Genomic DNA, 25367 nt, shown 5'->3' with positions numbered 1-25367 from the left:
TACAATTATTAAGGATTGACTTGGAACTCCCTCTTTCAGGGTAGGCGTTTTCTTTGCAGTGGTGCGTCACTTTGTGGATGAATTTCATGACTTTTGCAGTAACTTTTGTGTGTGTGTGTGTGTGTGTGTGTGTGTGTGTGTGTGTGTGTGTGTGTGTGTGTGTGTGTGTGTGTGTGCGTGCGTGCGTGCGTTTGTGCGTGCGTGCGTGCGTTCAGCCAGTAAGCATCGTGCATCAGGCAATACCTTCCCTTACGGTAAGGAGCTGATTCTAGCAATGAGATGTAACAGAGTGGACTTTGCCAGCAGTGAGCTCTTCAAAGATAACATCAACATCAACTGGACGGTGAGAAACAACATCACAACATACCTGAATGTTGAAGTCACACATATAATCACTGCATGTAAATACTGCCACCTAGTGAAATATTACTACTGTAGATTTGGAATTACTTACTAATAGTTGGTCCCACATTATGTTCTTCATTCTGTAACCCATTTAACAAACATTACAAATAACCTTGTATTCATGATTAACACACACACACACACGCACACGCACGCACACACACACACACACGCACACACACACGCTCATTGGCCCTCATTTATCAATGGAGCGTAAAAAACAGCGTATTTGTTGCCTTAAATCTGGCCGTAGGCCAACGTCCAAGTGGCATTTATTATAGGATCCTATACAGCCAATCCTAGCGTACATTTGGTCGGAGCTTTGATAAATGTGACGGCTGAAACCGAGCGTCATTTAAGTAACACGCCCTTAAATATTCTCGAAACGCCCCGATTTTACGACATGAAGAACCAGAATACGACCAAACAAAGCATAAAGTTTCCCCCGCTCGCCTCGCCTCGCTCCCTTTCATGTCCGTGTCTGACGTACACACACACACACACACACACACACACACACACACACACACACACACACACACACACACACACACACACACACACACACACACACACACACACACACACACACACACACACACACACACACACACACACACACACACACACACACACACACACACACGCACGCACACACACACGCGCCTACTTGCAAGCCCAAGACAAGTGTAGCATTGGCACTCTGTGGAAATAGCAGTCTTTTATGTATTCTGTGATGGTACAATCTTTGTCAAGTAGCCGACATGAATGACACCAAACTCATCATCATAAATCATACCATACGTTTGTATATTAATTCAACCCATTATGAGCAGTGCGCAGTGCGCGTTCAAGTTACACTAAAATAAAGCAATCATGTATTCCCCTTGAGTCACAGGCTGCCGTGACGCCACGTTAAATGAGAGATAGCAGGCAAGGCAGTCATAATAATCTCAACGTTTATGGAGTGATCATTGATGAATGAATTATAAACATTAATGGATGAAGGCTGGTGTGTTTGGAGGGTTAAATGTCCGATCTCCCGCGGTGGCCCAAATGAATCCACAGCATGAAGAATAACCGGCGCTGGTCAAAGGTTTGGAGCGTCAGGTTTATATCCTCAACCCAACCAGGTTGTATTAACTCCATATAGGACACGTTACTGTACGTTGTGAGCTTGTAGATCTGCTGTTTTCAAATAGCCAATGCAGCCAGATCTGCAAGCTTAACCGAATGACTGTTAAAGCAGTTGTTCCATTGTAGACATACGGAGCAGCATTGTCTGACCATCTGACAGGCATCTGGACACATATATCCACTCCAAAATGTATATGTACACAACACACCAGCCTTCATCCATTAATGTTTATTGTCTCCGCCAGGCCGAAGGCATGGCGAGAGAGTATGTTTTACCCTCCGTCCGTCCGTCCGTGTGTGTGTCCGTGTGTGTGTCCGTCCTGTCTGTGTGTTAGCAGCTAATCTCCGGCACCGTTCGCCCGGTCGCTCCGAAACTGTGCACACACACTCCCTGGATGCCAATTCAGAACCTCTGCCCCATTTTTTCACATTGGCCTGTTATAGCGCCACCAGGAGGCCGATTTGTGCAAAACCCATTTTTTTACATTACTCCTACAGATTTTATCCAAACGTGATGCAAATCGGTACACAGTATCTCTATAGTCATGTGATCAACACGGATCTGTCCGATTTACCATATTCCATCCTCATTGCCTATGGTTGGCTTCCAAAGTTTGCAGGATTGGTCCTTTTTGAACAAAAAAACTCAAACTATGCACGCAGCTTGCGATTTCCGTGAAATTTCACACGCACTAGGCCGAGGAAGAAATGCCACCCTTTTCACATTGGCCTGTTATAGCACCACCAGCAGGTCTAATTTAGCAAAACACATTTTTGGAACAAAATGCCTCAAATCATGAATGCAGTGCGTGCGTGCGTGCGTGCGTGCGTGCGTGCGTGACTTGACTTGACAGGCAGTGAGGCGAGCGGGGTAAACTCTTTCTTTTCTTTCCATGCTTTGTTTGGTCGTATTCTGGTTCTTCATGTCGTAAAATCGGGGCGTTTCGAGAATATTTAAGGGCGTGTTATCTAAACTAGTCCATACCCGGTCGACGCATCCGTGGGGGGATATGCGCACATGATCTGGCAACCAGGGAGGCGACATTCTTTCACACAAAAACGCTAATAAACAGCTGAGATTTGGTGATATCGAAAAACGGGCTTCGCAGTTCCGTGGGCAAATTTAGATCAATTGCTCGAGCCACTGAGGAGAACCGGGCAGAACAATTTTGGCCTCACCACGACACCATGCACCCATGCACCCACTACAGAGGTTTGTCAAATTATCGGAGGATGACGCTCGTTTTCAGCTGTCAGACTTATCAAAGCTCCGACCAAATGTACGCTAGGATTGGCTGTAAAGGGTCGCTTGATAAATGTCACTTGGACTTTGGCGTAAGGTCAAATATAGGCAAACAAATAAGCTGGTTTGTACACTCCATTGATAAATGAGGGCCATTATGTTTCCTTTTCGTTTTCTGGTCTACAGCTTAAAAACTGTTAAATAACCTGTCCCTGTTTTACCTGTACTGTGTCCATCAGGATGAGGCTCTGAAGGACTGCATGACGTTCGCACTGGCCACTCACAAGCCCCAGTTTTTACGTCTGTTCATTGAGAAGAAGTTCGACATCGAGGAATACCTGACTTATGGCCTCCTGGAGGAACTCTACAGCAGAGTGGACAGAGACACACAGGAGCGCCAGAAGGAGCTACAGGGAACCTCAGACTTTATCGATCCCATCGACTTAATCAAACTGAAAGAGAGTTCAGTTCTGTTTGAGGTGGGTTTAGGTTTAGACAATTGATTGATTGATTGATTAAATACGTTATTAGCAGTTTGAAAAAAAAAAGCACAGGAAAGTACAGTAGTAGAGGACCTAGCTAAGATATGTATGCACTTAATTTAGGAGAGAATATCTCAACTGTTCTTGGCTAATATGACCCCAGGGAACAATTTAGGAACTTTGACTAATTCTCTATGACCATGTCCCTTTAAAAATGACCATGCACTACTTCCAACATGGCTCTATCTGCTAAACCGTTGGAGCTACAGATTTACTGAGATGCTCAAAATGTTCAGAATACTTATGTTTAGGGAAACATAGAAAAGTGTAATATTTCTAATTTGATATTTTATGGCAGAATAGCTAAAAACGCAAAAAGAAATGCCAACATATTACAGTCCAGGGCTATAGGAATATTCTGTGTGAATCAGTCTAAAAGCACCTAAACCGATGTAACCCAGGGCATGCTCTAATGATTTAGCAAGGGTACCCGAGCCTAATGATTTAACCTGAGCCAGCAACGGGTCATCATTGTGGCCAAATCCAATATGGCCACCACCTGAAAAAGGTTTTGGCTATTAAACCTTTGAACCAGATGAGCTATAAATGCAAACTTGGTGTCTAAATCATCTTCTTTTGACAATTAGAAACATGTTGGAATGCTTATCTTTATGACTGGGTGTGGCTGGACCTCTATTTTGCATATTTCAAAGAAATATTAGTTTTGAAAATGTGTTTTACTTACCTTAATCTTTGTCATTTTTGGCAAACGTAGTGTCTACTTTATGCTTTTTGAGCATTAGAAACACATTGGAATGGTCATTATTTATGATTGCATCCATCTAAAGCACTCTGACATGCTTATTACAAATATGGCCACTATACCAAACATGTTATGTAACATACAGTTTAATCCAGATTGAGTGTATACAGTAGTTGTAGGAATGAGTTAATATCAAACTGGAGAAAATAATGTCATTTTATTGAAACAATAAAATATGACTATACAACCCAAATTATACAGCAACAGCCAGTAGAGTATCACATCAATGCTCAGCATAAATGTAATACTATCATAAAAGTCAAAGGTGTATGGAATTTGAACAATATGTTTAAATTAGAATCAGAAAAGTTAATTGCTAAACAACAAATGGTTCTTAGGATTTTGTCTTGGTGTTACTACAACAGAACAGGTCTGCAATAACTGATACATACTGCACCCCACACACACACACACACACACACACACACACACACACACACACACACACACACACACACACACACACACACACACACACACACACACACACACACACACACACACACACACACACACACACACACACACACAGCGCAAGCTTTACTGGCATGTGCAAGATGGGTCCAATAAGGTTCCCAGGTTCTGACATGCTGAATCAGTGCAGCTTGGGTGGGAGGAAGGTTCTCAAGGGACCTGGTACCATCAGCCTTCCCTGACTATGGTAAAAAAGAGTGCAGGTCTCTCAAAGAAACCCTGTGTTCACCCTGCCCTTGGAGCCTGAAAAGATCAACTCCAATGGCCATGTCCAAAGATTGGAGTGTATGGTCATCATCATATACAGCAATAGCTGTGGTGGCCACAGCAGAGTAGATGAATCCTGACAGTGGCTTGTCTCAGTCCCTCAAGAACATTCCTCCCACCCTAGTCTCGCGTCACCAGACAACTATTCCACAATCTCTGAATGCTATGGAAACATTTTTAAATTGTGGGAGGCAACAGTCTGGCCACGCGAGACTACTCCCACCCAAGCTGCACTGATTCAGCATGTAAACACTGCTGCAGACCAGCTTCTATTGGAATCAGATAACCTCCGTCCAACAAAATATCCCATATTTCAATAGGTTGGGCTGGAACTGGGACTCCATGACTAAGACTTGTGAACCTTACTGGACCTATCTTGCAGGTGCCAGTAAAGCTGTTGCTGTTGTAACACCAAGACCATAATGTGATATCAACATATTGTAAACAATTTTATACACCTTTGACTAGTATGATATCATACTAGTCAATGGTGTATAGAATAGTAATACTATATAGTATTACATTTTATGCTGAGCATTGTTGAACATACTATATTAGCTATAGCTGTATCATTAGGAATGAGTTCTACTGTTAAATCAAATCTATTGTTTCAATAAAATTACATCTTAAGATACATTGGTTGTTTCATAACATTGGCCATATTTGTGATAATCAAATTAGTGTCCTCTAGATAGATTAAATCATAAAGATAAGCATTCAAACATGTTTCTTATTGTCAAAAAACGTTTGCATTCGTAGCTCATGTGGTTCAAACGTTATAGCCAAAAACTTTGTCAGGTGGCGGCCATATTGGATTTGGCCACTATGATGACCCTGAAGGTCGCTGGCTCGGGCACCCTTGCTAAATCATTAGAGCATGCCTGGGTTAGATCTGGGACAATTGTGGTGCTCTTAGATTGATTCGCGCAAAAATAGCCCTATGGCCCTGGACTATATGTTTTTAGCGGTTTCTTTTAGCTGTCATAAAATATCAAATTAGACATTTTACACTTACACTAGCATGTTTCCCTAAACACATATTCTGATTTTTTTTAGCACCTCAGTATATCTGTAGCTCCAACGATTTAGCAGATAGAGCCATGTTGGAAGTTGTGCATCGGTTATGGTCATTTTAAAAAGGGCGTGGTCATTTTCAGGTATTTCGTCCCGGATAGAGAATTAGTCAAAGTTCCTAAGTTGTTCCCTGGGGTCATATCAGCCTAGAACAGTTGAGATATTCTCTCCTAAATTAAGTGCATACATATCTTAGCCAGGTCCTAGACTACAGTTCAATGCAAGGTCTGCTAAGAGGATTTTAAACCCAAGAAAGCCTATGGCTTGTTTCCATTGGTGTCCTTTGTACTCAATTCATCGATGACAGACAAATATACACCACTATGCAAAACATCATATAAACAGTATGAAAACAGAAACAAAAATATGTACAGTAAACAGGGGGGGGGGGTTAGGCTTTTACTTTTACAGGGGCCAGTTTCAAATTGCAGCCACCTGTAAGTGCTCTTTTAGAGCAGTTTTGAAGGAGAGTAGGAATTCACACTCCTTTACGACTGTTGGTGGGGCGTTCCATATTTTTGAGGCATAGCAGGAGAACAAAATTAACCCCTTGTTAGAGCCAAATCTGGGTTTGGGACAAATCTATATTACAGTATAATCCTTGATCAGTGGTTCTGAGGAGATGACCTTCACTCACAAATTAATGTTGTAAGGTTGGTGGAAGGAATTAAACTAACACCAACAATCTACTTTGAATATAAAGCAAATTTGTAATTCATTGGTGAATAATATAATCTTGATAATTCTGTTTAACATATACTATACTGTATGAATATTTTTTCTGAAGAAAAAAGAAAGAAAGCAATAGTACAAAGCCACTTGATTTGACAGGAAATGTGTCCATTGTGACAGGATTGTCTTATTTCATCTTCTTTGCCTCGTCTCCATCTCTCTCCAGGTGTCACGTGTCTTGAAGAAGTTCATGGTTGATGTGAAGCCTTTCTACTTAACTGTTCTTGGTCTAGAAGACTTCACCTCTGGCAAGAAGGCTCTGGAGGTATTCTTCTGAACATATAATACTGTTATGTTCTTTCATCATCTCTTTAAACATGAACACTAGTGTCCCTGTTCTGGGCTTGAACCCTCAGCAGCTGATCTACAAGCTCACCACGTGTGGTCTTGTGAGCTGGTAGATCTGCTATTTTTGGTGAAGATATTTAGTGTAGAGGAAAATGATTAGGGGGCCCTAGTAATGACCCCTGGGGGACTCTGGTAATATGGTCTAAGGCAGGGGTTCTCAAACTTTCTTATACCACGACCCCATATTTTATGGGATTTCTTCCCACAACCCCACTTTGGGTCGCGAGACTCGCGACCCATAGTTTGAGAACCGCTGGTCTAAGGGTTAATAGCAGTTTATTAGTTAGTAGCTAGCCTCTACTCTGCTGATAAAATAATGACACAGTTTGTTTTGTTACACAATAGTGTGAACAATGAAATAAGCCAAAGGCTTCGGTTCTAAACAGTGACCATATATGGGGAGACACCACACAAAACCACACAGTGAGGCAAGAAGTCCAAAGTCAATGTTCTTTTATTCAACCTATACTAATAAACGCAGAGCAGTGGAATGGGCGTATAGGAGGGGAATGCATAAATTCCCCCCCAATGGGGAAAGGGGTCTTTCAGAGCCGTCCAGTGTTAAAAGCCATTAAAACTGTAAGGTGCAGTCATTAAATGACATAAGTTCCAGTGTCTAAAATCCAATCACAGCAGAACAAAGTGTCTTGTGCATCTACTTTCCTTTCCAATGGGGGGTCCGGTTGGTTCCTTCCAACCTCTTCCAAGTCCTCCTCCTCTGGCCTTGCTGGAGGTCTGTGCATCTCTGCATCTGGGAGAAACTGCCTCACTCTGCAACAGTGGCTTTTAAATAGGGAGAGCCTTCCTAATTAGCTCATGTCCGGCAGCTGTTCCACTCACTTATCCAATGGGAGTCCTCCATGCTGAACTGCTGACACTGCTACCATAGACTGGCTTCAAAGCACTGAAACTAAAAATGAAATAATAAAGAAAAGCAAACATGCACACAAAATCAAAAGGAATAGGAATTGAAAAGCCAGCTAAAGAAATAAGCAGTCAGCATGACACTCTCACACACTTTTCAGTGCCCGTCCCGGGCACATTACCTGTCAGCATGACAGGTTTTATCAAATTAAATAACTGCTTTATTCAGTTTAAGTCAATGAAGGTCTGATCAGTAATATAAATGTAAACAAATAGCCCTGGAGACAGGTTTTTATTGACTCAGGTCTTGATACAATTACTAACACTATCAGTGGCGGAACAACTGAAAGCCGGGCCGGGAGGCACAGCACAGTGATCAGGCCCCCCCTGCGCATGCGCACGCATTTTTTTTCGTGTTTTCGCCGGATTCGGTCACTTTTTGGGGGGCTTTTTGTCGCTTTATTTCGGTTTTAGGGTTAGGGTAGGGTTAGGTTAGGGTTATGTTGTTTAATTCTTATTTTTGCCTGATTTTACCGATTTATTATCTGACGGCCCGGGCCCTCCTGGGTCGCGGGCCCGGAGGCGGCCGCCTCCCTGGCCTCCCCGGACGCTCCGCCACTGAACACTATAGACAACATATAAATGATTTGTAAGCTGTGTTTTTTGTACTCTGTACAGTTTGTTTGTAAACATTGGAGTAAAACATACATAATATTTTGATTTATGATGGGGTTAGATTACTTAGATATTTGTAAATAGCATATCTTTCCAATTACAAATTACAAACTATTTACTTCAATATAAGCTTAATATATCTGTTCAAAACAATCCCAGATTGGGCCTTTAATGCTCATTTCCTCTTCATAGTTCTGTTCTCTCTCCTCAGCCTGTCAGAGAGCTGCTGGATGGAGAATACAGGTACGACCTTTGTGAATCCCCCTGGTTTCATCTCTTTATCTGGGCTGTCCTAAAGAACCGCGATGACATGGCTGTCTTCTTCTGGGAGAAGGTAAAACACCTGATGCTCAGAGGATTTGTATTTATGTATTATTATTGTAGAGTATGGAGTCCGTAATGAGCCATCCCCCTGTTCCTCTGTCTGTCCCTCTGTCCCCCTGTCCCCCCGTCTGCCCCTCTGTCCCTCTGTCTCTCTGTCCATCTCCCAGGCAGAGGAGCCAGTGCTGAATGCTCTGAGTGCCTGTAAGATGCTTCGAGAGATGTCAGAGTTGGAAAATGAGACGGACACCAAACTTTCCATGAAAAAGCTGGCACAGAAGTTTGAGAACAGGGCACAAGGTGAGAAATTGAATAAATCATCAAACTGAAGTTTTTAGGTTGTGGCTCCTATGAAGACTATGTCAACTTTGTAAACATTGGAACATGGAATGGAAATATATGTTTCATATATAAATATTAGGCCTGACCTCGACTAAGTCGACTAGTCGACTGGTTATTTATTTTATTTTTTTGTTTTTTAAGGGCCAAAAATGTTTTAAATTGTTTTTTTGGCCAAGTCTACACCTGCAACCGTAACTTCCACTTTATTCTTCTTATTCCTCGTCTTTGTATTGGTATTGTTTGTGTTGGAGCGCCTCAGTGCGGCTGCAGAGTTCATGTGTAACCTCTTCCAGAGAGAGATAGAGACACTAGAAACTCTGCTGGAGACAAAACAAACTGTGTAGACTTGGCCCTTTGAAATAAAATGTATTTTGGCCCCAAAAAAAAAAAAAAAAAAAAAAAAAATTTATTATTATTATTTTTTTAATAGTCGACTGTCAGTCGACTATTGGCAATTAGTCGCCAACTAGAGTCGACTAAACAAATCCTTAGTCGGGGACAGGCCTAATAAATATTAATATATTGTCATTTTAATTATTTCCAATAAATACATTGTCTTTCTTTCTTATGATTGTCCTGTGTGCCGTCTTCCTAACCTCAGGTATGTTGAGCTCATGTTACCAGAGCAATGAGAATCTCTCCTTCAAGCTGCTCAACAGAGAGTCTCCAGTATGGAACACAAACTGCTTCAAGATGGGCATAGCTGTTGAATCACACCTCTTCTTCAACCATGACGGATTAGAGGTTGGTCCATCTCTGTCTGGCTAGTTCAGCTGGTATCCTCAACAATCTTGGTCAAGGTTTCAGCCACTTTAATGACTTTAACTTTCATTTCAAAATGAAAATTAAATATTTCAAAGTATGAACCGGGAAAATAGTGGAGGCACATATTTCTGTCAGCATGGAATCCAGACTGAATCGCTACGTTCAGCGCTGGTTTGTTTTTTCACTTCACTTCTCAGTCTGGGACTCCTAAGGTTCTGATTGGTCTCTGGGCGGGGCGGGACCATGAGCCCTCCAATGTAAAATTCAAGTCATTTCACTTCCTACTGTGATTCGTTGAGCACTATCCAATCAGCAATGACTTTCCTACGTGAACAGGTGACGTGAAAGGTGAAAAAAAACAAAAACTAAACGTAGTGAATCAGTCTGGATTCCAGGTTATACTTCTGTGGCCTCCTGGCAGCGTGCCTAGTGCCACTGATTAGGGCATTCACAGAATAGTCGAATATTCGAATATTTGAATATCAAACCACTATTCAACCACTGTACATCAACGCCGTTTATTCTGATATTATTTTTAATATTACTTTTATGATTTTTTGTTTTGTTTATTTATTTTTTAGCTGTGGCTTTTCTACAGCAGACACGCAGCTGTGAACTCTGGTGTTGGTAGTTCTCCTAATCCATTCATGATTGATTGTTGTCAAATCATTTCATACTGTATGTGACGTTGTGTCGTTGACGTCACTCATGCCAGAAATATTTTTTAAGCAGAAAAAAACATGGCTGTACGCTCAATGGTGACAACTACAGTGTGTAAATACTTTACTTTACTTACTATTGGTGAGTTTATTAATGTAGTTTGTTTAACAAGTTAGATTGGAGACGTGTCGTGACGTCCAGGGTACAGTAGCAGTCCCTCCTGTTGCCGAGTATATCCATTAATAACTCGCGACCCGTGGTGGTTGTTGTGGTTGTTGTTGAACATAGATAGGATAGGCTTGAACAATCATTGTTCTGACTTATTCAAGTGAAATTTCATTTAGACACTTCAGCTCAGAAATAACCAGACCGTAATGAACCATTAACCATTTATTAACATATAACCGTTACCATATATGCAATGATATTGCATTCAAGTTTGGCGGTGTGACTCTGCTCATGTGATATTACAGATTCCTGTGCAAACATGTCACAGATCATTCAATCACAACCCCCAGAGCAGAGCATAAATACAGTTTTACATAAACATTGAACCTTCAATGCCTAATTAAACTACCACATATCATAGTACAATCCATAGAAGCACAGTACAATACACAGAATCAAAGTATAATCCATAGAACCACAGTACAATACACAGAATCAACCAATAACAATATGAACTAAAAGCCACAGGGAGGAGGCCGGGGAGGTGGAGGGAATTTGAAAACCTACAGCTGTACAACCAGCCAAGCACGTAGAATGAACAGAGAACAGAGCTGCTTAAATGAACCGCCTGAGATGCACTGTGGGTATGAGGGCGTGAGTGAGTTAGCTTGTAGCAAATGAGAATGACAAGGGGTTGAACGTATGCCTTAAAGGAGTACAACTGAATAAGCTTGTTAGCGAATGGGGGTCCGGGGAGTGTGAATGAAGTATATAAACATTCTGCCTTCCGTGTCTACATGAACTATCGTTACACTGAATGAACTGAATGAATACCTTCCCTCCGTTTCTTTTCAACCAGAGCTGTGGCTCTGATTTTTACAGAGCAGAGCACCATGTTATGCTATGCTTCGTGGTAGAAGGGTGTTGCATACCGAAAATAACAGATCTACAAACTCACAATGCTTCAGTCCGTGAGGCATTGTGGATTTGTAGATTTGCTATGCCCGGAACAGCTGCTGTGGGTTTAGACCAATCAGAACGCACAGCTGCCTTTCACAGCCCTTCGTGCATTAGTTAAGCCTTTACTCGCTGGTTGTTTTCAAGGCTTGCTGCAACACAGCGTTTTAATAATAAATGCTTGTTTGTATTGGATGAAGAAAATATGATATTTCACCGGCGAATAATTGAATATTCGACTACTATTAGGTATTAAACGTCGACTACCAAAATCAGTATTTGTGAATGCCCTACCACACACACACACACATGACCCTACAGAAACAGCTAAAACAGACCGTTCTGCTTCTCAGTCTCTGCTGTCTAAGGCTTGGTGGGGTGACATGAAGAAGTGCACAACAGTGTGGAAAGTCCTTCTCACCCTTTTCTGCCCTCCACTCTGCTACACCAACCTCATCTCCTACAGGTTAGCACCCAGCCCTACATGTTTAACACAATAACACACTTGTTGTCCCATATGCATAATTATACTTGTTACTAAAACTATACATTAATTAACTTTGTTTAAGACGAAGTTGAGTGGGTTTATGATGATCCTCCACCTTGCAGGGAACCAGATGAAATAGAAAGTATCCACTCCAAGCCTTCCTTTGTCGTATCAAGATGGCGTCAGTTCTGGAGCGCTCCTGTCACTTCCTTTTTGGGAAATGCAGTGATGTACTTCCCCTTCCTCTTTCTGTTTGCCTACGTGCTGCTGGTGGACTTCAAGCCACCGCCCCCTAGTGGGCCGTCCATCAGTGAATACGCGCTGTACCTCTGGGTGTTCACCTTCTTATGTGAGGAGATCTATGAGGTGAGCATTTCCTGTGTTAACACACATACCACTCATCTAATAAATACCTAAAGTACAACAGTGGAATGATGTTTGAAACGTTTCATTAAAGGCATATTATCTAACTTTGCCCTGTGTTTACAAAACACACCAAAAATAAATCCGATACGCAAGCTCGCGACCATAGCACTGCGTATATATATAGATATAGATATATATACTGTATAGATACTGTATATATATATATATATATATATATATATATATATATATATATACATACCACGGTCACAAACATAACATTCACCAAAAAAACTAAATTGGGCACAACGGCAGTTTTTAACACTTCAAATGTCAATAACTCAGTGACTGTCCACGTAGCTGACTGAAAATATAGTTCTTACAAATGTGCTCTGAAAGCTGCTGGTGGGAACAGTTCTGCACACAATAATGCAGGTGTGTATACAAACATTTAGGGGGTTCCGGGAGTCAGTGACTGATGGTCAGTTGGGGGCCCCTGAGAACATAAATTATAGGCTGCCTGTGCATGTGACAAATTCAGCTGATTGTCTATTAGCTTGATTCAGTTTGATTGATGTGTTTTTTAACTTTCAGGCATTCTTCATGCTCGACATGACTTCACGTCAGAGGATGAAGCTCTACATGCAGGATGTCTGGAACTTGTATGACCTCATTGCCATCATTCTGTTCATTATTGGTCTCATCTGCAGGTTGGTACACATTATTCCTATTAGGTACTATAGTACTCTAGATTGTGACATAAGCAAGGACAGAACAACAAAAAACAGTAAATATTGTGTGGGTAATGACTTTGGCATCAGGACCCATAATCGTCATTAATGGAGCTTAAGTGTTCATTAAACTCCAACACCATGCAATCATATTGGTGCATGCAACGTTGAAATATGAGGTAACACAATGAAATATGAGGTAAACCTACTAAACATGAGCCTATGGCTGCCTCTGTTTGTGCAGATACACATGCATGGTTGGTCTCTGCCAGTTATACAGTAGTGATTATTGACTAGTTTATTTTTATGATTTATTTATTTAGGTTATTCAGCCACTCCACGTAGTGCTTTCTGGCCTCCGTCCTTCCGTCCGACCGCCGTAATTCCCCATATAGACCACGTCCATTTCCAATTTTCCGCCGTTTTCTTCAAAAACACACTTTTTCCTTTTTTTTACTCAGATTTTGTCCAACACTCACACACATCGACTTATGTGTCAGATGTTTCAGATTCCATTTAGATTGACTATGATTGGCTTTCAAAGTTAGCGGGAGGGGCTTGTTTTGCACAAAATGCCCCAAATCTTGAACACAGCATTCAATTATTGTGAAACTCCCAGTAGGCCAAGGAAGAAACTCCACACCACATTTCTCAAATTGGCCTCATGTTATCACTACCTATAACCAACCAGTGGTGGAAAGTAACTACTGTACGTACATTTACTTAAGTACTGTGCTTAAGTACACTTTTGAGGATTTTTTAATTTACTTTACATTTTCAATACTTTTACTTCTACTCCACTACATCTCAGAGGAAAATATTGTACTTTTACTCCACTACAATTATTTGAAAACTTTAGTTACTTTTGCAGATATAAATTATTATATTATAAAACACGCATTAACCACTTTAGCCCTATTTTATACATACAGTAGGCTATTTGAAAATAGCCGATCTACAAGCTCACAACGCGTCGCATCGCGACTTGTGAGCTTGTAGATCTGCTATTTTCAAATATTTTTGTATTTTTACTTTTGGTACTTTAAGTATATTTTTAAGCCAATACTTTTGTACTTTTACTCAAGTAACATTTTGAACACAGACCTTTTACTTGTATAAGAGTACTTCTACATTGATACATTGATGATACATTGATTGATACAATGATACTTTTACTTAAGTAAGAAATGTGAGTACTTTTTTCACCACTGCCTATAACTCTTGAACCATAGGTTGTACTATAAGAAAGGACCCATTGGTCCTTTGTGCCAGACTAGATTGTCCACCATTTGGTGTTTTCTTCAAAACAGACCTTTTGCTCCAACTCCCACACCTTTTGTCCAAAACTCACAGAAACTGGTACACATTTATATCTGAAGTCATGTGATCAAGATGTATCAGTCATGTTTCTCATACTATTCCAGTTGTCTATAACTGTCTTCCAAAGTTTGCAGGCTCTATAGGCAACCTGGCCTTTTCTAGTTCCTCAATTAGCTAGCAATGAAAATACTTTTTTTCTTATTGTTATTAACGTTCTAGTCACGCAGCTTACATTACCCAGAGTCTCTGGGTGTCGTAGGCTACGTTAAAAACCCCTACCTTTAATTATTTATCAGGGCCAGAGAGGTTTTGTTATTGATGTTTCTTTTAAATTATTTTATTTTCATGTAGCGTCATTAAATTAATGATGTGAGATAAACTGATATTTTATTTTGAGAAACACGTTAAATTAGTAACAGCACAACGTATTGAGCGCTTGAGCCGAGCTTAAAACATTGATTGAGACACTGAGCTGCACATTCATACACTGGTGTGTGTCTCAGTTTGGTAAAAAATTATTAAATGTATTCATTCTGCTTGTGTGCTTCAGAATGTTTGAGTGGTCCTATGACTTTGGACGATGTGTCCTGTGTATGGACTACATGGTCTTCACACTCCGTCTCATTCACATCTTCGCTGTTCACAAAGGGATGGGACCAAAACTCATCATTGTTGGAAAGATGGTAAGATATAAGACAGATATTAATGTTCTTTTATCATACTGTGAGGGTTGCATTGGTCACTGATATCATAATGAACACTAGCCCTGTTTTTGACCTCTCCCTCCCCTCTCCCTCCGGGATGAGGTCCCACTGTGTCAAGCTCTGGCTAGACACAGTCCAATTCTTACCTTTTTCTGAACATCGATTCCAAAATATAAATGTAGTCCAGCAATTCTACAACTGTTTAGTTGTTTTTCTGACAAGGAAAAGGTTATTGATCGGTTATAACAAACTTTTAAAAGGCTCATTTAGTCTCGTGTGCTTTGATTTTAAGACTTACAGGAAGTTGCTGCCCCATCGGCAGAAAGTACTCTCACCCCAGGTCGTCTGTTGAACATCTTTTTTTCCCGCTCTCTTCACATCCTTGGACATTAACCAAAAAGTTTAGTTTTTTTGCATGAGTCAAAACACACAGGGAGAAGTCGGCGAGCTGTGTTTTTTTTGTTTTGTTTGTCCAGTATGCAAACTGTAAGTAGGATTAGTTATTCGTCAAGGACAGGAGTGAATCTTCCTTCTTCCAACTAGCAGTGTTGCACTCTTTTAGTTTTTCAATGTGACGTCCACAGTTCTCATTTAGTTTTTCAATGTGACGTCCACAGTTCTCATTTAGTTTTTCAATGTGACGTCCACAGTTCTCATTTAGTTTTTCAATGTGACGTCCACAGTTCTCATTTAGTTTTTCAATCTGATGTCCACAGTTCTCATTTAGTTTTTCAATGTGTCCACAGTTCTCATTTAGTTTTTCAATCTGATGTCCACAGTTCTCATTTAGTTTTTCAATGTGTCCACAGTTCTCATTTAGTTTTTCAATCTGATGTCCACAGTTCTCATTTTGTTTTTCAATGTGTCCACAGTTCTCATTTAGTTTTCAATGTGTCCACAGTTCTCATTTAGTTTTTCAATGTGTCCACAGTTCTCATTTAGTTTTTCAATGTGACGTCCACAGTTCTCATTTAGTTTTTCAATGTGTCCACAGTTCTTGTTTAGTTTTTCAATGTAACGTCCACAAACTTGAATTGTCCTCTTTCTATCATTTCATAAAAATATTTATCAGCTGCATGAAGATGTCTCTCCTTCTCTCTCCTCTCTTCAAAATGTGCACGAGTGGAGATACATTCTTATACTTTATGTTCTACTTGGTTGCGCGCCTGCTGCTATATTGCAACCGAAATATCAGAACATGCTCACAACGCATCACAGCACGATGCGTTGTGAGCTTGCAGACCAGATATTTACAACCACAGTCTGATACTGTTGTACTGGGAGCTCACCGGTACAACCACAGTCTGATACTGTATATGACAAACTGCCTGATGGCGACAGACCACAGATAAGACGGATGAGATGAGCTCCAAGCTGGTCAAGTCTGTGGTGAAGATAGCTTTGTGCCCAGACTACGCCTCATTTTAAGATCGACACACCTCCACCGTCTGTCTGTCTCTGAAAAAATAGTATTCGTTTACAATGGAAGATGTAATTCATCAGCACTGCTGCAGGTTGGGCCGTGAGACCTCCGTTTAGTACAAACACGGCAAAGAAGAGTGATCTAAAAGTTGATTTCAACCCATCATTTGCCGACGACACAGCTATTGTTGGTCTGATTGAGAATGATGAGATAAGCTATCGAAGAACAGTGGATGAGTTTGCTGGTTGGTGCAAGAGTAACTTCCTTCAGTTTAATATTAAGAAAACTAACGAGGTTATATTTGATTTTAGGACTAGTGCTCATGATGCACACCAGCAAATAGTTATTGATGGGAATGGGGTGGTGACTGTGGAGGAATACAAGTATTTGGGTACAACGATTGATTCCAATCTGACATGGAATTCCAACACTGATGCCATAAGAAAGGTCAGCAGAGGCTGCATTTTATGCGCAGACTGAGACAGTATAACGTGGAAAAAAGTGTAATGGTACTCTTCCATCGATCCTTCGTGGAGAGTGCATTGACTTTCTGTTTTGTTTCCTGGTATGGCTCATTATCATTGGTTAATAAGAACAAACTCCATAAAATCATCAATGTATCCAGCAAGATAGCTGGGGTACGACTTGAGAGTATGGCAGCAATGTATGAGACCCGGGTGCTTAGGAAAGGGAAAGCTATTGCTAGGGATAGAACGCACCTGTTATACAGTCAATGCCACCTTTTTACCATCAGGACGATGGTACACAGTGCCAATGTTGCAGGCTAGGGCTTCAAGATCATTTGTCCCTACAAGTATAGGACTACTGAACAAACAGGCCCTATCTCAGTTCTGTGCATAAAATGTAATGTGATGCCTCTTGAATCATGACTGGTAGCCTTTTCTAGTTTTCACTCTGTAAGAGAGGAGCTGTGTAGCACTGTCAATGTATTGTGTGATCTGTCTATGTATTTTGTATTTATGTTATGTTTTGTAATTTTTTTGTATCCTGATGGCTGCTTGGCACAAAATGAATTTCCGCAGTATCTATCAATATTTTGAATTGGTCATTTCCACCGGTCCGTCCTCAGCCAGAGCTGGACACAGTGGGACCTCATCCTGGAGCTAGAGTGGAGGGAAGTTCACAAACAGCATAAATAAACAATGTCTCGTTTCTGTTCAGATGAAAGATATCTTCTCATTCCTCGTCCTCCTGGGGGTGTGGATAGTGGCATATGGAGTAGCCAATCAGGCGCTGCTCTATTCCTACGATCCCAACCCAGACCGTATCTTCCGTCGAGTGTTCTACAGACCTTACCTGCACATCTTTGGACATTTTCCTGTTGAGGAAGTTGATGGTGTGTGTGCGTGTGCGTTTGCGCGTGTGTGTGTGTGTGTGTGTGTGTGTGTGTGTTTGTGTCTGTGTGTGTGTGTGTGTGTGAGTGTGTGTGTGTGTGTGTGTGTGTGTGTGCGTGTGTGCGTGCGTGCGTGCGTGCGTGCGTGCGTGCGTGCGTGCGTGCGTGCGTGCGTGCGTGCGTGCGTGCGTGTGCGTATTCTGCACAAAATGCGGTTGGTTACCACAGCTCTATAGCAATATTTACTGTCACAATATAGAGAAAAAAACATTTTGTTTCAACTATATACTGTATACATTTAAACAATACCTTTAAAGTGCCATGGACAATTAACTTATCTTATGTGTAAGTTTCAATTGCAGCTTGAGACGTATATGCTGACTATTGAAATACAGTAGGTGGCCAGTGACTTTGACCAGTTTCACTTTGAAAATCTTTGCATCATGCATGTCACACGAACAGAATGCGATGCGTTTTGTTGATATAACAAGTTTGATCATATAGAGTCCTATCCACAAATCCACCATTTAACTTCCACAATCCACATTATCAAAACCATTGGTGTTGTGTGACATGCATGATGCAAAGGTTTTGAAAGTGAAACTGGTCAACGTCACTGGCCACCTATTGTATTCAACCATTTAATGTATTATTATTATTATTATTATTATTATTAATATTGTTAATATTGTTATTTTAATCAAAGTGGCATTACATTGGGACATGGCTGACAACTGCACTAACAACGTGACACAGATAGAGGGCGGTGCTGAGCCATGCAGGAGTGAGTACAGCAACTGGCTGGTGATCATTCTGCTGGTGGTTTTCCTGCTGGTCACCAACATACTGCTCATCAACCTGCTCATCGCCATGCTCACGTAGGTACCCTGTTGTATCGGTTAGCCACCTTCCTTCTGTCTGTCTGTGACTCCATTAATGTTACTCTGTCTCTCTTTACTGAACTCAGCTGTTTTCTTCTTTCATCACCTCATTAGTATGGTCCACAGTAACCTTGTAGGCATGTATGAGGAAACATAAACCAAGACCACCCCCCCCCCCCACACACACACACACACACACACACACACACACACACACACACACACACACACACACACACACACACACACACACACACACACACACACACACACACACACACACACACACACACACACACACACACACACGGTCCGCAATGGAAACCTGTGGTGTAGTGCTCTTAAAAACACCATATGATGAACGCAAGATCCAATCAACCCCAAATATGAATAGTTTGTTGTTTTGTCCCTTCAACCCTCCATGCAGCAAGACCTTTCAGAGGGTGCAGGATAAGAGCGACCTCTACTGGAAGTTCCAGCATTACAACCTCATCCTGGCGTACAAGTTCCGTCCTGTTTTGGCTCCTCCGTTCATCATCTTCAACCACCTTTATCTCTTCATCTCTTTTTTAAAGAAGAAAATCCACAGGGAGCCTTCCAGGGACAGTACTGACAATTTTGACTTTGGTCAGTATTTGATTTGGATCAAATTAAACAGAATAAAACATATTTCATCTTTAGTAAAAGGTTATAGTGTGATTTGACCACTGGGTGAAGTCTTGAACAAAAGAGAATCATTGACAACTGTCTATTTTATTGTGAGCACCTGCATGCATGCATGAATGAATGAATGAATGAATGAATGAATGAATGAATGAATGAATGCATGCACGGGTTACAATGACACATACATCATGTCGTTCCCGAGGATCTTTTGTGAAAACTGATGTAATTTGTACACAATTGTCTGTGTAACTGTGCTTTAGTACAGTATATACCAACTATTATTTTGATTATTAAGCAATTGATTAATTGATTGATTAATCAATAGATTTTTTAAATTGTTGACATTGTCTATGCCCAACCTCAGCTCACACTGCTGAGATACTGTGTAAATTATGTTGATGGTGCATGACAATAATTGAACCATTTTCACCAATGGTTAGTGGAGTTCCTTAGGAAGAGAGAAGTTAAGGAAGTTAAGGACTGGGAGAATGAGCAGAAGAGGAACTTCCTCACAGCCCAGGGGGAGACAGAGAGAAGCAGTGACTCTGAGAGGATCAAGCAGATTTCTGACAAGTAAGATGATAATGACCAGAGGTGGACACTAACAGAGTACATTTACTTGAGTACTGTACTGTACTTTACCTACATGAGTATTTGTATTTTTTGGATACTTATGACTTTCACTGCACTACAAGACAAATATTGTACTTTTGACTAAAAAAAAAAGTACTCCGTTTCGACTGCCAGTCCAGCCCTGCACCACACCTTTTGGTACCCAAAATATCTCCTGTTTCCATAGCACAGTAGTACCCCCTCTCAAATCCACAGGTATGCGTAGCAGACTACGGTCATTGACACTCCTTTGTAATGTAAAGTGGACAACTGTCCTGCATACAGATATAAATCACCTGTGCAAGAGTAGTCCAGCTATCGATAAAAAACACCTTACAGGTCTGTAAACTCAAGAGTGTAAAAATTGAACCAAATGGACGTTGTTAATAAAACTGTTTACTAACAACAAATCACCGCAAATTGAGTGCAAATCACAGCAAATCCAGTGGAAAATATACAAATAAAACCAAACATCGCAGCAAACTATATACATGTTCTGAAGTCCTGGGGGAGAGCAACAGTCCTCACTTTAGTCTACTGAAACATCATGGCAAAATTGGCACCCTTTTCAGCCCCCTTCGGCCCCACTGAGGTGTGGTACGGTGCGGTATGGTGCAGTGTGGTGTGGGGACTTGCCAGTGGAAACCCAGCATAGTACAGTACCACTCAAGATCTATTTCAAATATATTGAAAATAGTAGATCTACAAGATCTTTTATTCTTGTAGATCTACTATTTTCTCTATTATATATTTGTTTAAAAAGTTCTGGAAATTATTTTGAAAAAAGTCTAAATTTGAATACATCAATGCACTGATATAAAGCAAAATGTAATTTGTACTTTTGAATACTTGTTTTAAAGCTAATGTGCTGTGTTATGGAGCCTTGCTCTTTAGCAGACTGCTAACGTGCGCTTTATTACTATGCGGCCCGGGTTCGCCTCCCGGCCGGAACAACGTTACAGTAGTAGTCCATTACTTTAGCTTAAGTACAAATTTGACCGAGCAATTTTCTCTTGTAGTGTAGTAATATTATACCAGGAGTATTTATACTTTATACTCGAGTAATGGAGTTGAGTTTTACTTTGTCCTAACACTGCACCACTGAAATGTGTCTGTGTTGTGTTGTGTTGTGTCTTTTGACAGAGTGAACAATGTGCTGAAACAATTGACTGACAGCCCAGACATTGACCAGAGGATTCAGCAGATGACTGACAGGTGAGATGATAATGACTTCACGTCAATCACTAAAGGTCCTGACAAATAGAAACTGTCCAGGTCAATTATTAATCATATAAATCACACCACACCGACCTGAATGAAATGAGGGACATACCAGCACACACACACACACACACACACACACACACACACACACACACACACACACACACACACACACACACACACACACACACACACACACTCTAAGGGACCGCAATGGCAATACGCTTTTGGTTTTATTGTGCTTTGTACTTTTGAAGTATGTGTAATTATATTTCATTTACATTTATACCGTTTTCCATAAAAGGGATAAATCAATCAATCAGTCCATTGTAAACTGTCCAAGCCATGGAGAGTGGTGTGTGTTGACGTGAAGACAACGTATGAGCCTGGACATGTCACAGTTATAAGAAGGGGAGGGGCCAGAGGGGCTCCCTCATTCTACTGGCATACTGGCTGATGGAGCTGTTTTTCCCTATCACCCACACAAAGTACCAGATACTTTCATAAAGCGGCGATAACGAAAAACCAGACTCAGAACACAGGCAGCGATTGGGTATAATGAAATATATTATATTCAGACAGAGAGAGAATGGAAGGTTACAGTGTCACAGGTATGGTAGGCATCATCGGTCGTCGTCTCTCTCTCCTTTAACAGAGAAAGCACTGGACTTTAACAGTGTCCGTTAACATAAACATATGACATCATAGGATGTGACATAGATGAGTTTCCGGGCGAAGGTGGACTTCTTGGATTGGATGAGAGTGATGATTACGTCGTCGTCAGATGAGGATGATGATGGTAGATGATGAAGATGATGATGATGGTGTGACAGTTTATCTTTGGACAAACAGCGTCCCCATGTCTGGGTCAACACATTGACATCGGCTCTGACCTGTCACTGGTCAGTGATTTCGTGACACTGAAGAAAGGGTTAGAGTAGAAAAGAACACTGATAGGAAGTGTTCTCAAAACAACAGATAGCCACAGAAAAGCCTGTAGCTAGTTTGACCTTGGCTTGCATAGACACAGAGAGAATAGGAGTACAGAGTACATTTAACATGACTGATTTAGGCCAGTATGAAACCATTATATTAAATTGATATTTTAAGCAGGTTTATGGACCCTAGACACATTATGATAATTAAGATAACGAGATTGACTCTATCACTGGCCAATTTTGTCATATTTTTTTTACTTTACTTGAGTATTTCCAATTTTCGATACTTTTACTTCTACTCCAGTGCTCCACTACATTTCAGAGGCAAATATTATACTTCTACTCCACTGCAATTATTTGAAAACTTTAGTTACTACTTATTTTGCAGATTTGGATTATTATTACAAAACATACATTAACCACTTCAGCCCTATATACATTTCTGCCATTTGAAAATAGCAGATCTACAAGCACACAATGCGTCGCGATGCAATACATTGTGAGCTTGTAGATCTGCTATTTTCAAAGGATTTTTATGACTTTTATACTATATTTGAAAACTTGTGAAACAGGACATTCTGCGTAACGAGTACTTTTACTTTTGATACTTAAAGTACATTTTGACACTAATACTTTTGTACTTTTACTCAAGTAGATCTTTTATTCCGAACATTTACTCGTAACAGAATATTTCTACATTGCAGTATTGGTACTTTTACTTAAAGGGATTGTTGGCAACATTAAGCCTAAATTTGAAAAATATCTATATATATATATTTTGCATTTTTCCCCCTCTATCAGCCACTATATAATGATGCTGGGGTGTTTTCCTGCATTGAAACACAGTCCTCTTTCTGAAATCCGTATTTCCCTACTGTTTATGTATGTGTCGGGCCGTAAATTAACGCACGCATGTGCGCATCCGTGCGCGTCCGTGTCCGTGTGAACTTTTTACTTTCGGTTTGAAAACGCTCTCAAACTTCGTTTTTGAGGCACATAATTTACTTTTCAGATAGCGTTTGGATAGAATTTAGTTGTTTAACTTCATATATGTGGTCAATTTGTCATGAAAGAGCCTATTTAAAAATAAAAATTCAGAGAACCGGCAGGGGCGGGCAGTTCCGCGAATTGTATCCGAATAAAGCACCCTATATTCGGCATGGCCCGTTTAGAAGTCTCCTTAACTCTATGGAAGTCCTCCCTGCGTCACCCCCTGGTGGTCGAGGAAATGAACTGCTGGAGTTTTTTTCTTTGTTTATCTCTGAATCGCCTACAATCCCTTTAAGTAATATAATTTTGTACTTTTTCCACCACTGGAAATGGTTTAGTATGAAATAACGTGTGTGTTTTGGCAGAGTGGACAATGTGGACAATGTGTTGAAACAACTGGCAGAAACCACAGTCAACATAGAGCAGAGACAGAGAACTTTGGAGACCAAGGTAACTTCCAGATGTTTATTCAAATCTCTTCCATCCTCAGGGTCTGTTCTATCCTATAATACATTGTAGATAAGTCCCGTCTTCCGTCATCATTCACTCACTCATTCACTCATTCACTTCCGTTATCATTGTTTCCCTTCCATTAACACAACCACAACATATCACATGTCACTAACCACACAAGCCACAACGTGCGCGATTAATTGACAGGTGCCGTAGGCTACTTTTCATTGCTCACCACACATTTGCCTCCTCGGAGCATAATTAATTGCGAACAGCACAAACTGACAACATTACGGGTACACCATTTTGTTCCCTTTAGCGTGAGCACCACAGAGCGAAACCGAAACCAACACGACGCAGCCGCTATTGAAATCTCCCCACAACAACAACACACCACTTCGCTTCAACCCGCGCCGTTGCTTTCACTTTAGTCATGTCTCTATCACACCACACTCACGGTAATATGTCAGTCATTCACGTGCCATGTACATCCCAAAGACAACCAACACCACGCAGCCGCTTTTGTAATCTCCCCACAACAACAACACACGAGTCGGCATCTGGGTTGCCACGTCGGGGTTGACAAGCAGACAGGTCTGTGTTGCCAGATGTGCGCCAGAAACAAGCAACCACCTTCATGAAAAAAGCCGAAGGGGTCCGCGATGTTTCGCGGGGGTCCGCAATGTTTCGCGGGGTTCCCAAGACTCCCAGGGGGTCCGCGGACCCCCAGGGGGTCCCCCATGTATATATATATATATATATATTTTTTTTTACCTTTTTTTTTTTTTTTTTTACACTTTTTTAGTGGAAATTTTTATCCCACGATTTTGGAACCCCAAAATAAGCGAGCCCTCGCTAGAGCCCTGTGCGCGGCTAGGGGGCCAGGCGCCAGTAGGCCGCCCGGACCTCTAGTAGGTAACAATTGATGTTTGTTCTGTGATGAATCCTCATAGAACAGTTTACTACAAATGTCCACCATTCTGTCAAAGAGTTTTATCACTTAAATGTTGACGTTCATGACTATATGCTGTTTTTACTGTTTGTGTCCACTAGGTGGAGAATTGCTCTGATGCTCTCGGCCAAATCCTGGATCTTTTGGCCAAAGCACCCTGGACCAAACCCCCGTCAACCTAAAGATCCTGGACCAAACCCCCGTCAACTTCCACCGGGCCTTTAGAACAATCTCTTTAACTGGCACCATCAAATCACCCCAGTAATGATGTTAATCATCCTCTCAATTATCTCTCATTGTCTCAGAGTCTCATTAGAATAAGTGTGTCATGTATTATTAGTCTCAGAGTCTCATTAGAATAAGTGTGTCATGTATTATTAGCCTCAGAGTTTCATTGGAATAAGTTATCATGTATCATTCGACAGTGAGCATAGTGAGAGCTCAGACAGTTAGAACACACTGCCTACCCATCACCACGGAGGTTGTGGGTTCGAATCCAGCGTGGCTTTGTCAAGTGTCTACGCCAATA

The 25367-nt window shown here is 41.0% G+C and overlaps 1 protein-coding gene across 1 annotated transcript; it reads left to right on the top strand.

Moving 5' to 3' along the window:
* Positions 1 to 274: 274 nt before the first annotated feature.
* LOC308106036 (transient receptor potential cation channel subfamily M member 5-like) lies at positions 275 to 25020 on the top strand (the record flags this gene model as incomplete). Its single annotated transcript, XM_080457037.1, has 17 exons — positions 275 to 343; positions 3025 to 3264; positions 6804 to 6902; positions 8736 to 8858; positions 9016 to 9145; positions 9789 to 9931; positions 12091 to 12221; positions 12347 to 12590; positions 13185 to 13300; positions 15192 to 15324; positions 17951 to 18125; positions 18829 to 19000; positions 19431 to 19630; positions 20110 to 20242; positions 21425 to 21496; positions 23799 to 23883; positions 24940 to 25020. 17 exons carry the CDS (start codon positions 275 to 277, stop codon positions 25018 to 25020), a joined length of 2346 nt encoding a protein of 781 aa, XP_080313163.1.
* Positions 25021 to 25367: the final 347 nt, after the last annotated feature.

Source organism: Gymnoscopelus braueri, assembly GCF_963280865.1.
Source record: "Gymnoscopelus braueri genome assembly, chromosome: 2".
Lineage (NCBI taxonomy): Eukaryota > Metazoa > Chordata > Actinopteri > Myctophiformes > Myctophidae > Gymnoscopelus > Gymnoscopelus braueri.
The sequence above is the reverse complement of the archived record's forward strand: the minus strand, read 5'-3'. Positions and strand labels throughout refer to the sequence as shown.